Genomic DNA, 17,143 nt, shown 5'->3' on the forward strand with positions numbered 1-17,143 from the left:
GAAAAGCCACTCTCCGTCTTGAAAAACATGGCGTCTCTGGGGTTGTACGGCATTTAAAAAGGGAAACCACTTCAACTCATAAACTGCAAGTTAACTTTTGCGATAATAATTAGAAATAATTTTCTAATTGTTGTATGGGTGTCGTTTGACCATACTTCACCATGTTCAGTGCGGGTTGGCGAAGGGTTCTCCAGGGGGATGGCGAGGGGGTGTGGGCGGAAGGAATGGGGACAAGGCCTAGAATCGGTTTGGGTATCACTCTCCACCAATGTTAGCCGTGGACTCGGATCACCGGGCTCACACTGTACTCGCTGGAATGAGCCCCGCTGAGCTTAATGCACAACGAGAATCGATGCGTGGAGCTTCTGAATAAAAACAACAGAGAGATTTACAATTTTAAATCCGTGCCTGCTCCAGGTCGAATGTTCCTTTTGGTAAACATGCACGTAAATAGTTTGAGTCATAAACCCAACACGGAGCAAATACGGGCCGTTAACATTTAATAGTTTTGGCTTAATAATTCATCATTGTCCTCCCCGCTCGATGGCACATAAAGATTTTGTTTATTATGCAAGCAAACTCTTTCTTTCAAAGGAGTGAATCTCTTCGTTGTTTATTTGTTTGTATTTGGCCGTGGCCTCCTGCGGCGAGCGGTCATCCTTGACTCGTCTTGGCGTCCATCCTCTTCAACTTCGTCGTTAATTGCGCAAAATATTCCGTCACGGTAAACCGATTTGAAAACCCGATTTAAACTCGGGCCTCGGCTGGAGACCTCCAGGCTTTGTTTAACGGGCTCCGCTCGCGCGCACGCACGCGCACGCAGTCAACTTCCAGTGGAGGCAGCAGCAGCGGCAGCAATATTATTACTGGTTTTAAAAATATATAAATGCTCAATTTAGGACATTTTTGCTAAGCTCCACGGGCCTTATGGTGCCAATTAAAACTGGCTCAAAGCTGGGCGGCCAGGGCGGCAGCTGCAGCTGCATTATTTATTTGCCTGTGCGACTGTGTGCGCTTCTGTGTGTGTCTCCGCGCGTGTGTCTCTGTGTGTGTCTCTGTGTGTCAGTCTTTGTACGATTGAATGTGTGCGTGTGTAGCGGTAGCGCAGTGGTTAGCGCACTGCGCTGCAAACTCGGCAACCCGACTTCGATTCCTGCTCACGACCGCTCACAAAGGCGAATATTTGAATCGTTCTTGTCCCTCCCCTAGGGCGACTCAGCCTTAAAGGAGTACCTAGTGTGGTTGTGTAAATATCAGCACTGGGGAGACAACGGTGGCTGGGCATGGTGCTGGCCATCCACCCTCGCGTGCGCGTCCCTGTGTGTGTGACTGCGCATGTGTGTACAACTGCGCTTCTCTGTGTGCATCTTTGCAGAGAGGCATCGCCATTGGCCCGTTCTGCAAGAACTTCAACGAAGCAACCAAGGACATCAAGGAGGGAATTCCCCTGCCCATCCGCATCCACATCAAGGTGACGCACCGTCTTCACCATCATCGGCATCATCATCGCTCTCATCATCATCATCATTGCTGTGTCATCATCATCGTCATCCCTGTCATCATCGCGAGCATTATCACCATCACTATCATCATTGCTCCCATCATCATTCTCATTATCACCATCATCAGTAACATCGTCATCATCTTCGCTAATATCATCACCATACATTACATAATGAGCCTACGTGTTAAACTGACCAGCATTAAAATCATTATCATCAACATCGCTGCACTACTAACTCACCTCTTTGAAGACGACGTTTAGTGGGTCTCGTACATTTTTACATAAAACTTCCCAAACACGCTGCGCTACGAAGATGGCCAGAAGATGGAAGCACAGCAAGTTGCTTACACGAACCAGGCTGTGCAGGCCCTGTGAATGTCACTTCCAAGATTTCTGAGCAAGGTTTATTTTGCGGTCACGCCAGAAAAATAGCTCATTCTTAAACACGTTCTTGTTAGTTTTCATGCTCCGCTAGAAACACCTCTACGTCTGTGCTCTCCAGTTGCCCGCGTGAAAAGTGTTTTTGCCCAGTCGTGGCCCAGTTCTCTCAAACATTAAATAATCTAAATTGGTGGGGCACACTTCTCCACGCACCTCCGATTAGCGCGGTTGGCTACATACGGTGCGAAAGAAGTTCGACGTACATACGATACGGAAATAAAAGGCTTTGTTGACTAAATAGACCGAATTTATGAAATGTAATTACTGCTTTGATTATTATTTATTATTAATCACCATTATCACCATCATATCAAGCCATAATTTTTATTTCGCGATTTTGACAGAGATGGCATCACCCCGGTTACTGTGGTCACTGTCATCGTATAATTTACGATTTTGCCGCACCCGATTCAAATCTTTTTCTTAAAGTGCATCGTGACATTCGGGTGAGCGAGCTGTCCAGTAATCGGTTGCCACCAATTTGTCTGTGGGTTGAAACGGGTTTTCCGATACGCAGCACACAGTCGTCTGCTCTTGCGAGTTACATCACAGGGTCGCTCACATCCCTTTCATAATAATAACTCACTCAGCTCTCGATCATCCGTGGTAGTGGTGGGATGGGTGGCCCCGATATTACAACAACAACAAAAACACGGATAATACAAAATTCGAATTAGACTATAACCCCATTTTTATTGTTGCCCTAAGATGCAGAATGTGCTGTTTGTCTTGATTGCTGCTTGAAGTAAATGGTTTACTTGGCGTCGTGCTTGCGGTCACGCGGGCAATGTGATTCGCTTAACCATCGACGAGTGAGGAGCAGCTGACAATTAAAACGGCAGTCGCATGTAAAAGGTGCGAATGAGCGCGCGGTTAATCCGCAGTTTAACACGTGGGCTTTCGCAACCAATATCCCTAATATAGTTTTTTTTTTGTTAGATCTGGCTGTCGCCTGATGAAGCTAGTTGTAATGACTGTGGAAACGTCGTACTCGGATTGTAAATGTTGTGGATTTGCTCTCCAACACATCGGTGTGCTGTACTAGTAACAAATTGACCACGTTCTCTTTACGTGATAAACTTTACTAATTGGCTGTTCCGAATGGTGGCGGGTTTAACGACACATTTATATTTACGCGATCTAACCCAAAAAACCTATATTATGGTTAATCCGCAACCCGGATAATCTGCCCTCGGATAAAGCGAGAGTTCCCTGTACGGCTTAGCAATAATCAATATTATTATAATCACGTTAACAACGCCCCCAGGGAATTCCTGCTCCGGGGTGCTCTGGCGGTGGTCGAACCGGCGAACCGCAACTGCCCTGGTGGCGGCCGCATGGCAGCGATTGCGCTTCGGCTGCCAGCGCTGTAGACGGGAGGCCAAGCTGCCGCTTATAAATCAGACGCTTAGGAAATGAGTCGTTAGACCGATAACCACGGGGGCGAGGAGCTGGCTTTGGGAGGGGGAGGGAGAGTGGGGAATGGGGAGGAGGGGGGAGGGGGAGATCGGTCGAGGAGGGAGAACAAGGAGGGAACACGGATGCATGAATGCAAATCTGTTGTTCCTGCACACGCATCACAATTCATTATCATCATCATTGCCATCATCAGCCACCATCAGCCTCGATCAACCCACTGCTGGGCGCTGGCTTCCGCCATCTCTCACGGTCCCGCAGTGTAGTAGTTCACCTAGCGCCTGCGCACAAGCTGATTTCATCACTCCATCTCCGAGGTGGTCCTTCTCTCGGGTGTGTCCACTGCTTTGGCTCTTGCTCCGCCTTTAGCAACGGTCCTGGAGTCGCACACATCAAGCTGCGTTGTCTCGCCATATTCCAGGCATGTACCCGACTGGACATCTGTGAAAAAGAGCTTCATTCCTCCAATATAAATGAATTTTCTTCTGATTCTGATCTGATTCCCAACAGCGGATATTTCCAGTTGGCTGACGAACTTGTTGTATGTTACTATTTTTGCTGCAAACTTTTCAGCCATCTGCTCTGTAAAGTGTTTTTTTTTATTCATTCATTCCCATTGGATTGCATCGAAGACTGCGGTAAAGCAACTCTGGGGTGATTAATGCGTTTCTCCATTTCGTGTTAATATACTTTTTGTGTTTCGCCAGTCCAGCCCACGGAAGACATAATTTGATGTCGCTCCCAATGTCCTTGGAGAGAAGCCCGTCACTCTCTCCGACTCCCCTTGCCGTACGCAACGTCGAGATCGCTAACGTCACAATGTACGCCAGTGGGCGCACCGATTTTAGACCGACTCTAAGCAGCAGCTTCAAATGCTTGGAGGAATGAAACGATTACATCGATTGTCACCACCACTGTCAATAATAATAATGCGTTAACTGGCATAGCAATGGATCGTGCATTGAAATCGGGGCGCGGGGGGGAGGGAAGGTTCAAATTGCAAGCCCGAGAACACATTTTCTCAAAGCACAGAAGGCGGTGTTCATGAAAGTGGCGAGGATATAGCAGGAGACGGCGATGCCACACAAACATTTCGAATGCACATTAAGCTGCAAAACAAGTCGGGAAAGAATGAGAAACGTCATTGGGAAATGCAGCACAGACATAACGACGTCAATGAGCAGACGATACGTCTTGACTTGTCTATCTTGCCACGTCGTAAACAAAACAATATTCGTGAAAAAAATTATCACCAACACAGGCTTATGGGATTGAATGTTAGCAACCTTGAGCAAACTCTGGACCGGGTTCAATATTCAGTCTCTCATCGGCAGATTCGGGCTTGCTTGATGCACTGCCCGTGAACTACCGATCAGACAGGTGAGGACCCTCTCTCTTCACGCGTCTTTACGCGATGGGGTTTCCTAGTTCGACGGAATATTGTACCGTGATGCACAGCTCGAAACAACTGACGAAAATTAAAGTTTTTGTTCCAGTTGCACCGCCTTCTTGGAGTGCAATAAATTCCAGTAGCATTGTTTCAAGACAAGCAAAGCTCTGGACCCCGTTTGAACATACAGTGTTGCAGATATGATTGAATGCATCACAGCGAAAAGAATGGGAGCATGAAGGCAGCACAAAGTAGGCCGGAGGGAGAAATACTGAGCCATAACTCACGACGGAGACGGGCTCTAAAATGAGTGTAGGAATTGTATGCAGATCTACACAGCAAACAAAATCCATTTATCCCAGCCATCGGACCATCTCTCAGATGTAGAGGAGGAGGTTCCAGATGTCTCACGTTTGATAAAGTCGACTCTGCCCCTCGCAACCTGCACACACCACGGTCCATGCTCGAGCTAATGGTGAAATATTTTTACACCGCGGTGAATGGAGACCTGGGAGGGGGTGGTGGGGGTGGTGGGGGAGGCGGCGCACGGCGGTTGAGTAAGTGTCCATGCACCGGCACGGCGATGTAGCGAGGTTATTTTGTCACCGCGGATGCCAAGAAGCGCTGCGGGCATTGGGGCGTGGGACGGGGCGGTTGCCGCGGGCAGTTGGTGCATTGGTGATTGGTGTGGTGTGGAGAGGTTGGTGGGTGGTGGGTGAATATTGTGGGTTGGGTGAGTGATTGGGGTGGGTGAGCGAGTGGGGTGGGTGAGCAAGTGGAGCGGTAGTGTGGTGGTTAGCGCACTGCGCTACAAATCTGGTGACCCGAGTTCGATTCCCACTCACAGCCAACACCAGTGGCAATTATCTGGTTGACTCAGCCTCAAATGAGTACCGAGTGCATTGTGTAAACACCGCCACTGGGGAAACAATGTAGTGAGTGAGTGAGTAGGGTGGGTGGGTGGGTGAGTGGGGTAGATGGATGGCTGTTAGGGACTGGGGCGTTCAGGCACTGGCGGTGGGAGGAGGGGTTGGGGGGGATCACAGAGACAATACCATTTGCTCCGCATTGTCCCCAGCTGATCCCCGTGACGCCCCCCCCCCCGCCCCCTCCCGAAGACGCCGGCGGGCGCGAGACGCCCCCCCCCCCCCCGTTATTTGCAGTGCGCACACACGCGGATTCGCTAAAATGTCATCATCGGTCACGGCGAGAGAGCCGCCCGCCAGGAGGGAGGGAGGGAGGGACGCGGAGAATAATCCTGACGGTAACAACCCACGACCGCCACTCCGAGCCATCATTATTACTGTGCGTGTGCTTCAGTGGCGCTAGATCCTCCCGCGTGAATGTGGAATTTCCTATTACGCCTGTCAATTTCAGGAGTTTGCGTTGTTGATAACGGAATGCCAAACCCCCCCCCACCCCCGCAATAAAAAAAATACGTATCGGTTTTTGCCGCAGTCCTAACGACGAAAATAAAAGTCCAGCTCTGTGCCGCGTGCCCTCTGCGTCAGTCGGGAACGCACACCGCGGCCACCGCTGAGGCACGTCGCCGGCGCCTTACGGTAGAAGTCGCAACCAGGTACCCGATGCCCGTACCCTACCCGATACCCGGCTACCTGTACCCGGCCAGGTACGGGTAGCCGTTTGCGACCCTGGTGCGGCCGGGTACGGGTAAGGAATCAAAACCCGTTTGCGACCTCTGCCTTACGGTGGCCACCGCTGACCAATCGCACCCGCACTGGCGCCGCGCTGTTGGAACGTTCGCGCGTGCCAATCGGTTTGATGGCTACTAAAGTATGAACTGGATTCGGTCATCGATTCCACGACTTTTGGAATCGATATTTGGTTCTTAAAAAGAAAAAAGAAATTATTATTGATTAACAACTCCTGGTTTCCATCGCTGGCTGAGGCTCTTTTGTTTGAGCGCCGAGATGGTTTGACATTCGCCGGTATTGAATTATTAAATGCCTTTATAATTAATTCTATATACCAAATGAAAGGACGCAGTACTTTATTTATTCATATTACGGCCCATGTTGATGACCAGTCTGTTGCGCAAGTGAGGCTTAGGACATGATTATTTAATAGCAATTAAAATAATTTACAGCTCGTTTGTCAACCCATTGCTGGAAGAAGGCCTCTCAGTGACCGGTCTGTCATGGAGAATATTTGATCATACTTCACCAGGCTGCTCTGTGCACGTTGGTGGCTTTTTGGGAAGGGGGATGGGGGGGGCAGGGGGTTGGTGGGGGGTGGAGGAGCAGAGCCGTTTGAGATATTACTCGACCTAGACGCGATTATTGCTGTTGGAGTCTTATGCAATCATCTTCAAACCACAGCATCGCCGCCACTTGCTGCACTCCCTGTGTCCTCTTTAACCGTGAGCACCGCCCCACGGCTACAAAACCCATCATCATCATCATCATCGTCGTCATCATCCCGACAATCAAGCGAGTGTGCTGCACGCTCTGCCTACCAGCGGTGTCGCGAAGCCTGTGGCCTCAAGTGTGAGGAGTTGTGCCACAAGTACATGATTTTGTGTGTGTTTAGTTTTGTTGTCCTTCCGCCGCACCTCTAATTAGCACGGTTGGCTATGTACTGTGCGAACGAAATTCAACATACCTACTTATTTAAAGCTTTCTCAATTTTACAGCAATAATGATTTGCAAGGGAGCGAAGCGGTGGTGCGGTGGTCAGCACACTGTACTGTGAACCGCACAATCTGCGTTCAATTCTGGGCCATGGGTAACATCAGTGGCTGACCTGGTCTGGGACCACCCCTCGGGTTCCCCTTCACCAACACGGTACCTACGACTGACGCAGCATGGAGAGGCCTTCATCCAGCAGTGGAGTGACAAAGGGCTGATGTATTACTTATTACATTTTTTACAGGTGTTTGAAATCATCTTGTTTGTACATTAACTGGGAAAAAAATGGAAAAAAAATCTGACAACATCTGAGAAATCTGTACAAAATTCATTCTCGCCAAACAACGGGGTCCAGTGCCCTCCCCGTGTCTCCTCGGCGAGAGATTCAATTTGTTGAATGACAACAAGAGGTTAGAGGAGCGAGACAAAAGAGTGATTTCGTGCAGGGATTAAGCCTTTGAGGAATCGATTATGATGATCATCATCATGAACCAAGTTCACTGCACGTTGAGGGGATCATGTAGAGAAATAACTCTGACTCATCAAGGCCACGTGTGGCTCTCTCTGTGTTATCGATCGCCGCGCTCATTTGGCCATGCCCACGTCCAATGCTCAAATGATTGTCACTGCGCACACGCCATCATTCTACAATCATAAAACGTTGTGTCGCAAGGTGCACAACACCTGTCGTATTAAATAAAATGTTACAAATTGCGTCGCTGTTTTTTTTTTTCTAGGCGGTGGTAAGGCTATTACGGTAAAAATAATACGAATAATGTTTGAAAGAAATAATTTAAAGCATCCCCTGCTTATACATAGTGAATGAAAGGCTCGACGCTCAACACGTATCATGCTCTGAATGCGTAAAACTGGGTCGACTGGTGCCCTTTGTTCTTTATTTCATATTACATATTTTCTATTCTCCCCCCCCCCCTGCCAAATCTGGATCCGGCATCACATCACAAGATGGAGAATCCATGCAGATCTCACGGAAGCGCAAAAACAGTGGCAAACGCAGCTACCCGGCAGTAGCCACGTTCGCCACTCGTTGCAGAGGGTTCACGGTAGGGCAGGGGTCGGGAACCTTTTTGACTGAGAGAGCCATAAAAGCCAAATATTTCTAAATATATTTCATTGAGAGCTATATAGTATTTTTAACGTATAATAAATTAAATGTCTTACTTTTAATGCGACTTCTGGTGCTGCATGGTTTTGCTGATGGCCTTGTAGTCTGGTTCATACGTGGTGAGGTTGAGCTTCATGCAGGCGTGACCTGTGAAATTTATCTTCAAAACTAATTTTTGTTTACTTTAAAATGACACGGTATTATTAAGCAATATCACAAGTATTTTAAAATCAGTTCCAAACTGATTTTAAAAAAAAAAAATTTCAACTCAAAATTGTTTGGGAGCCATATGCCGTCACTGGAAGAGCCATATATGGCTCGCGAGCCATAGGTTCCCGACCGCTGCGGTAGGGGGTGGGGGAAGCACTTTCCTACCCAGCCTGCTACTCAGAGTAATACTCATCATATGACAGTCAAACCAATATAATTAGTTTTCAGAGATGGAATTTTGCCAGATCAAAGCCTAACACGGACAGTAAGTGGCCGGACGTGTACGTCAGTGCGTTGCTGCGTGCTTGGCGATGTTGGATGTTGCAGGGTTTGTCGATCATGCGTGGGTCGTTGCGTGTTGGAGACTCCAGATCTGCTCATCTGTAGGGTTGCTAGGAGATGGCAGCACAGCAAGTGCACTTCTAATTTCTCGTAGAACCACTAAAAACTATTTTGTATTATACTAGGTAAAGCCCACTGAGCTATATAGCTATTTTAATTTTGGAGCTTTCGTGACTGCAGGAATTATTCTTTGGTTTTTTCGGTAAAGTCACGTATAAAGATAAAATAATAATTATTTAATTTAGAGATAAAATAATAATTATCTAATTTATTATTTTATCTTTATACGTGACTTTACCGAAAAAACCAAAGAACTATATAACGTCGTGATTTTTGTTTTTATTTTATTTTACTTTCTACGTGACTTTACCGAAAAAACCTAAGAAGATGATTCCTTGCAGTCACGAAAGCTTCAAATCTAGAACTATATAGCTATTTTTTTTAGAAGCGACCTGGCCACAAATGATAGGTCAATGAAGCGGCTTATGTCGAAATTTATCGCAGCCAAATACTCTAAACGCATGTTTCAAAATGTGGAGGGAAAATCCGGAGGGCCTGGGGAAAAATCCACACGACCACCGGCAGAACACGCAAACTCCAAATACGCAGGCGTCAGGGTCGGGATTGAACCCACGACTTCCTGTATACCAGGCGAGGTAGTTAACATCTCGTCACCGTGGTGGCAGAATTTTGAGTGCTGTCTCCTCATATGTGTGATTTTGCTCGGGTACTCCCACGATTTCCCCCCTGCACGCACATAATGCGCATGACACGAAATGGGCCAAACGCGAATACAGGGCCCTCCTGAAAGTGAGCCTTGAGACTCGGGTGAGGCTTCCCTGCAATTAATGAATGAGCGAGTACTATTGTTGTTGTGCGCGTTATCCATTCATCGATTTTAAATCGATGCGTGTACAATGTGTGCGTATCAAATTGTGCATCTAGGAATCTGTCAGTTACGATCCATTAAGATTATATGCCAAAGTCATGTCGAGGCAAATTGGAATGAATAATCTTAATTTGGAGCTTTCGTGACTGCAGGAATTACTCTTTGGTTCTTTCTGTAAAGTCACGTATGAAGGTAAAATATTCAATTAAATAATAGCATACGACGTTTCGATTGCAACACAAGCAATCATCATCAGAGATTAAACTGTTTTTGAATGGAAGGAATAAGGCAAAACAAATGAGATGGAACCTAGGACGTGATGTGACCCCAAATTGTGAGAATGCGTTGTACTGTACTGTGGTGGTGTGGGTGGAGGTGGGAAGGAGTGTATTGCTCCGTGCCTAATCATCAGGGGTGTATCGATGCATTTGATTAATCAGTCCGTTGCCGTTTTCAAGGCTCGCAGTGCGTGCATCAAGTTGTGTGTGCACGAATCAATGTTTGTTTGATGCAAATGAAATGCTAATGTTTCATTTTGGCCAATGGAGCAAACAAAACTGGACGAACAGCACAGAAATTACGAGAAACGACACAGAAGAAAAAGACGGTGAAAACGCAACAAAAAAACGGATTGATTGTTGAATCGAATCGCAGCCCTGGATTGTGTAAATTCATCGAATTTGCCCGGGGTTGAATTGTTACACCTCGGGTCTTCGCTTGAAACGTTATTTGAGATTACCACTGGGGTGGAGCCGGGTGACCTGGGTTCAATGCCAGGGCATGTCTCACGTCAGTGGCGAGTGATGTCTGCACAGACCCTGGCCGCTGTTTTCCTTCATCAATCCGCACTGACCAGCATGGCGAAGTACGGTCAAACAACCCTCGTGGTAGAGTTAGCTAATACGTTTATTTTCAATGAACACCAATACACGTATCTGTATGCTGTGCAGAAACCCCCTCGTCGTCCTCTCCGCGCCCCCACCTCATTTTCCTCGTCCTCCCCTGCCACCTCGTGCGTACGTGCATAAATATTTCCCGTGATAAAAAAAAAAATAGAATAGCTGAACACGGTGTCGCTGATAGATTTCCGCTCTCGAGATTGTGCCGTAATTGCTTTTCACCCTCTATTCCCACGCACGATTGTGTCGTGCAATGGCGAAAAAGTCCAACAAAATGTTTCTTTCTTTATTCCTCATTTCTTCAGCAGTGCCCGCTGCGCTATCTTCCATGGACATTCTTCTTTTTATCTTTTTCACAAAGCTGCCGAGAGATTAAACTCTTTTTGAATTGCTTCGCGCGGTCAGGTTGTATTATAAGTGGATCACGGCACTTCACGCGATGATCCCAATAATCTCCCCGTTCAATTTCTACCGACGCACAACATCGGTGGCGAGCGATATCCGAACCTGTGCCTGGTGGCCTTCCCTAATCTGTCTCAACCTTCCAACGAGTCCTTTCCACACGGTATAAGGCTGCTGTGTGCGTGTGTCCCACACTCGCTAGCCGACGGCACTGGCCCAATCGGTCCGTTTGGCCACAGTAATCGCTGGCGCCTTGAGATTGATCCCGACGACCAGGGCGTGCGCATCACTTAAGCCCGTGTCATTTACACTGCGCCATGCAGCCCAGAGCAGCCACGCTTCGCGCTCACGCTCATAACCGTGAACGCATCGCTCCGATCCCCAACGTCCCCTCCGTTGCCTCCGCATCGAATTGGGGATTAGCTCAGAGATGGCTCGCACAAGTGTTTTAGAATCCTTCACGGGCCTGCTTTCACCTGCCTCTGTCTTCCCCTGCCCTTGCATAATTCGCTTTTGTCGGCGATTTCAAGGTGTTGGGACAACTCCCAAGTGTTGCCATCTCACGCGGTGCTCACAAGGAGGAGAATTGCTCTTAGCGCACGGACTAGGTCCGTTCGCGTTGGATCATCTTCACGAGAGTTATTGGCGTCCCCAGAGTTGACGCGTCAACTCGCGTCAACTCTTGTCGGACGAAGTTGGAAAGCGTTAGGAACTGGCCGTGGTTTGTAAAATTTGTTTATCTCCCCCCCCCGGCCCCTCCTGTGTAGCCTGATCGCACGTACGACCTGGAGCTTCGGCAGCCGACAACGTCTTACTTCCTCAAGGCAGCCGCCGGGATCAAGAAGGGAGCGCGACAGACGGGTGAGGGGACCTGAAGTGGGGGTGGGGGGGGTCAGACAAATAGGGGTCACGACCTGTCTCGTCGTGTCGAGTATAGGGCCACGTCGCGATGAATGCGCCCAATGTCGTCGGATCTCGGAAGCTGAAGCAAGGGTCGAGTCTGCCTCGTACCTGGACGGGCGCCCATCAGCAGGGGTCAACCCCCCCCCCCCCCCCCCGAGGCTGCATTGGGGCTACTCGTGTCACCCCGTGATTTTGCTCGGTTTGGGGTTTTCTCCAGGGCCTCCGGTTTCCACCCACATGAAGCAAAGTGCCAATGCAGGTCCTTCATGAAAATGATTCCTGAGACTCGGAGAGGCTTTTTGTTACTAACAAATGACACGACGATTATTAAATGTGTTTATCATTGAGGTTATTATTGTCATGTTGTAAAGGCCTGGGCGTCCCTTGCGTTCTTTTTACGATGAACAATGCATTTTGGATTTACACAGCTACTAAGAGCGGCTGCATCTCAAGACGCTGCAGAGAAGAAGTTGGCACCGTTAATTTTTATAGGGGTAGTCACTCATGGATCTTTACGGGATTTAACAACACACGAAGGTGTGCTGCTCACATACAGCAGGAAGGCACAACTTCTCCCATCATGCCTTGTATACATGTAACGTGAGCGCCACGTTGCTTGGACAATGCTCGCAGCCTTATCTTCATCTCTGTGTGTGTCTGTGAGTTCCTGTGTGAGTCCGCATAATGCAATGTGGATTTGTATGGCATCGTCTCGGTGAAACTGCATCTCGAAACGCGGTACTGAAACACGGCACGTGTTTATAGACCGGCTCTCACCGGGTCCTGTGTCTGGGCTCATGGCGCTCTCTGCTGGTCACATGGTGAATAGAAGACCGTGTTAATGTTTCAGTAACCCTGGATAACAACACGGAGTCTCGTGCCCTCTTTACACCAAGGGGTTCCCCACTCACTCACTTACCCACATCTACCCAGGGCTTCATTTCTGACAAAATTATTTTTCTTGCTCGCAAATAGGCCGGAGTAGGCACGTGAACTACCAGTAGCCACATCCATCGCAAGTATACAGGATGTGGTGTGCCGGGCACGGCAATATTTTTCCTAGGATGCCGACTCCACTAAAACTGAGCCCCCCCGCCCCTACCCACCAGTATCTCCTTACCCCCCCCCCAACACGCCATGCTCACCCCCACTCACCCCCTGCGTCTCTGTCGTGGTCACCTCCTCCTCGCCCAGGCCACGAGGTGGCCGGGAAACTGACGCTGAAGCACATCTACGAGATCGCGTGCATCAAGGCGAAGGACGAGCCGTTCCGAGTGCGCGACACCTCTGTGCTCAACGTGTGCAAGTCGCTCATCGGCACGGCTCGCTCGCTCGGCCTGCAGGTCGTCCCCTTGTGAGTCGTCGCTCGCCCTGGCTCGCCAAGGGCTCAAGGAAGGGCTCATGGCTCACTCAAGGCTCATTCTTGGCTCACAGCTCTCGACTCACTTAGGAGTCAATCGTGGCTCACTTTGTAACTCACAGCTCGCTCACTGCTCACTGATGAATCATTCATGTCTCGCTTAGGGCTTACTCATGGCTCGTTTAGAGATCACTCACGGCTCACTCAGGGCTCACCTTTCGTCTCGCAGCTCACTCAGGGCTTACTCATGGCTCACTCGCAGCTCATTCATGGCTCACGGCTCACGGCTCACGACTCGCTTAGGACTCACAGCTCATTCACGGTTCACTCGGGGCTCACTCAAGACTTAAACAAGGCTCACTCACACCTTGCGGCTCACAGCTCACTCATGGCTCACGGTTTATGGCTCACTCACAGCTCGCTCACAGCTCACTCACAGCTCACTAACGGTTCACTCAGGACACACTTAAGGCTCACGCGGCTTACTCACTGCTCTCTTGGCTCACTCACGGCTCATGGCTCACTAAGGGCTCACTAACTGGAGGCCCTCGTGAATATCGCACAGGGAACCCCACAGAAGGTGTGCATCGGCACGCACGTACGTACATGCGTGCGCGTGTATCTGTTTGTGCATTTGTGCATGTGCAAATGCGTATGTGTGTGGCGTGCGTTGTGTTCGTGCGCTGTGAGCAGCCTCTCTGCTGAAGAGTACCGCGTGTTCCTGGAGGAGCGAGAAGTGTTCATCAAGAAGAGGGAGGAGGAGGACCAGGCGGCAGCTGCTGAGGCTCTGCAGAACTTGCGCAAAAAGTAGTCCCATGTGGACACGAACTGACGAGATCCCACCCAATCCAACCTAAACTGACTTTATCAATGTTCCGAACTGACCCTACCTGACCTGATCTTTGAGGCATCCTTCGACTGACCTGATTTAAACTGACCTTAGCTGACCTTAGCTAACCTCAGCTGAATCCACCAGACCTGTGCTGACACTGACCTGATACAAAGACACCTAGAGCTGACCTTTCACTCCCTGACCTGTGTCCTGACCTGACTTTCCTCCAACCTGACCTGACCCAAATAAACCTGGACTAAACTCGAACCAGGACAAAGTCATTTTCCCGACCTCAACCAAGTTGCGCCCGACCGGAAGCCGCCCGCGGACCTGGCCTAACCCACCTCGCCTAGCAGGGGGCCGCGTTGCGTTCGGTGGGAATGGGTGCCGTGGCGTTTCTGCTCAGCGTTGTCGCTCCGTGCTTCCTGCAATCGTCGTCGTCGTCCTCACTACGGATGTAGAATCACTCCTGCCCCCCCCCCCCTCGTCTGAAGGCCCCGCCCCCCCATGGTATGTTGGTCGTGGGAGTTTGTTCGACCGTGCTTCTTCACTTTCGTTAGTGCGGGTTGTTGGGGGGGGGGGCCCAGGAGCGATTCAGATATCGCTCGCAGCCAGCGCACTGCCGTCCGCCCCCACCGCTGCCCCCTCCACAGTCCCCCCAGTGGATGTTGCAGCCGCGTGTGTGTGCGTGCGTGTGTGTGTGCGTGTGCGTGTGCGTTATCAGCGGTAGTGTAGCGGTCAGCGCGCCACGCTACGAACCCTGGCGACTCGAATTCGATTCCCGCTCACGGACAACACCGGTGGCGATTATCTAAACCGGTCCTGGGCATCCCCTAGGTCGAACTCGGCATCAAATGAGTACCTGGTGCAGTGTGTATACATCGCCACTGGGGAGACAAAGGCGGCCGGGCGTGGTACTGGCCACCCACCCCTTCGTGTGCCCTGCCTGTCTTCATAGGTACTACACGTCAACAGCGCTTGCCCCAACAGTCTGTTAAGACTACACGGGGGATCTTTGTCTATCAGCGCCCAGGTCATCTTGTACGTAAGCAGTTGCGCTCCCGCGGTGGCGGAGTTGGTCGTGACGTTTTGAAGCGGATGTGAACGTTCATCGCAAAACCCAGAACAAATAAACGTATTAGACGCCTACGCACGGCGGTGGGCGGGTGGCTCCGGGTGGGCGGCACCGCGGGCAGCTGACGCCGAGCCGGCACTGCTGGGGGCATGGGGTCAAAGCCAGGTGCTCTCGTCGCCCGATCACGACACTTGGTCGTCAAGCGGAGTAGCGAGTTGATGAGGGTCCTCAACTCGGTCACCACAAATGACCACACACACACAATAATCAAGTGTGAGTTTTTCACTTCATTTGGCAAACTTTCAGCGCTGAGAATTCGACATGTTGGTTTTATTTACACGAAGCACTGTTTGCAGAGCATGCAAATGTGAGTGAAGGCCTGCGTAGTACGAGTAAAGAGGCCAACTTAATGGAATTTAGTAATTATGTGACATCAACGTTCAAGAGCCGCTGTTCGACACGAGGTGATATAGTGCTTGCTTGCTTACTGCCAAAGTTCTATATATAATTGTCTTCGACTCATGGCATGACACAAATGGCACAAGTGAAATAAACTGGTGAAAAAACTTAATCAAAACAAGTAAATTGACGAATGGAACGGCACAGGGAATTGCAGGAATGTTGGGACGGGGCTTAGAAGAGGAGTGGCGCGGACTTCACCCACCTCTCACACAGCCGCAACACCACTCGTGTCACACCCCCGTTACATCGGAAAAAAAAGATCCCCCCCCCCCCCCCCGTATAACCGTAACAGACTGTTGGGGCAGTGCTGTTAGCGAGCACCTGTGAAGGGCCTGCACGGCAACATGAGGTTGGTGGGTGGCAGCATCACACGAGGTTTTCATTTTAAGGCCGAGTCGACCTTGGAGAGGCCCAAGACCGGTTCAGGTATTCGCCACCCTTATTGGTCGTGAGCAGGAATCGGTCATCACCCACACATTACCCCCACCCGCCCCACTCACATCAATCACCCCCACCACATCACACATTCACCAGCCATTACTCACTCCCCCAAGCCACACACTCGCATCACCCATCTCACTCACCCTCACCATACGCTCACCAGCCCATCCCACTCACCTCTCTCACCCTCACCACACCACACTTTCACCAGCTCACATCACTCATCTCTCACCACATCACACTTATCACTCACCAGCCCATCCCACATTACTCACCCTCACCATACGCTCACCAGCCCATCCCACTCACCTCTCTCACCCTCACCACACCACACTTTCACCAGCTCACATCACTCATCTCTCACCACATCACACTATCACTCACCAGCCCATCCCACATTACTCACCTCTCACCACTCACACCAAGCCCACCCCACTCACGGCACTCGCCGCATCACTCACCAACCCACTCACCTCTCTCACCCTCACCTCTCACCACGTCACACTCACCAACCATTACTTGCACTTCCATAACCCACACAAAGCACTCGCATTCCACTCCGCCGCAATGAAACTTTTTTTTTTCAAATCTGGTGTTAGTTAAAAAAAAAGACTCGCTTATTGGTTAAAGCTTCCGTTGGGCAGAAATTTGACAAAAAAAACCTGCCCTATTTCCCTTCAAAAATGCTGTGTGCCCAAGTACTGCGTGGCAAATCGCCAAGGTGATCCGAGGTGAATCTGGCTCTACATTTGGGTCTTAGCGACACAGTTTTACTGTACCAGCCACCGGAGCAGAAGTCGCGG

General features: G+C 49.9%; 1 protein-coding gene across 3 annotated transcripts in view; it reads left to right on the plus strand.

Annotated features, from left to right (window-relative positions):
* Positions 1-16,164, plus strand: part of MRPL11 (mitochondrial ribosomal protein L11) — a 99,124-nt gene extending 82,960 nt beyond the window's left edge. For 2 of the 3 annotated variants that reach the window (XM_078871999.1, XM_078872000.1), the window contains exons 3-6: positions 1,376-1,471; positions 12,035-12,128; positions 13,365-13,524; positions 14,224-16,164. In XM_078871999.1, coding sequence (XP_078728125.1) covers positions 1,376-1,471; positions 12,035-12,128; positions 13,365-13,524; positions 14,224-14,341 — 468 coding nt within the window. In that variant the 3' untranslated portion in view covers positions 14,342-16,164. The remainder of the gene's footprint in view (positions 1-1,375; positions 1,472-12,034; positions 12,129-13,364; positions 13,525-14,223) is intronic. The other variant, XM_078871998.1, reaches the window with a different exon arrangement.
* The last annotated feature ends 979 nt before the right edge of the window (positions 16,165-17,143 follow it).

The sequence above is a fragment of the Lampetra fluviatilis genome, chromosome 33 (genome assembly GCF_964198595.1).
Source record: "Lampetra fluviatilis chromosome 33, kcLamFluv1.1, whole genome shotgun sequence".
Lineage (NCBI taxonomy): Eukaryota > Metazoa > Chordata > Hyperoartia > Petromyzontiformes > Petromyzontidae > Lampetra > Lampetra fluviatilis.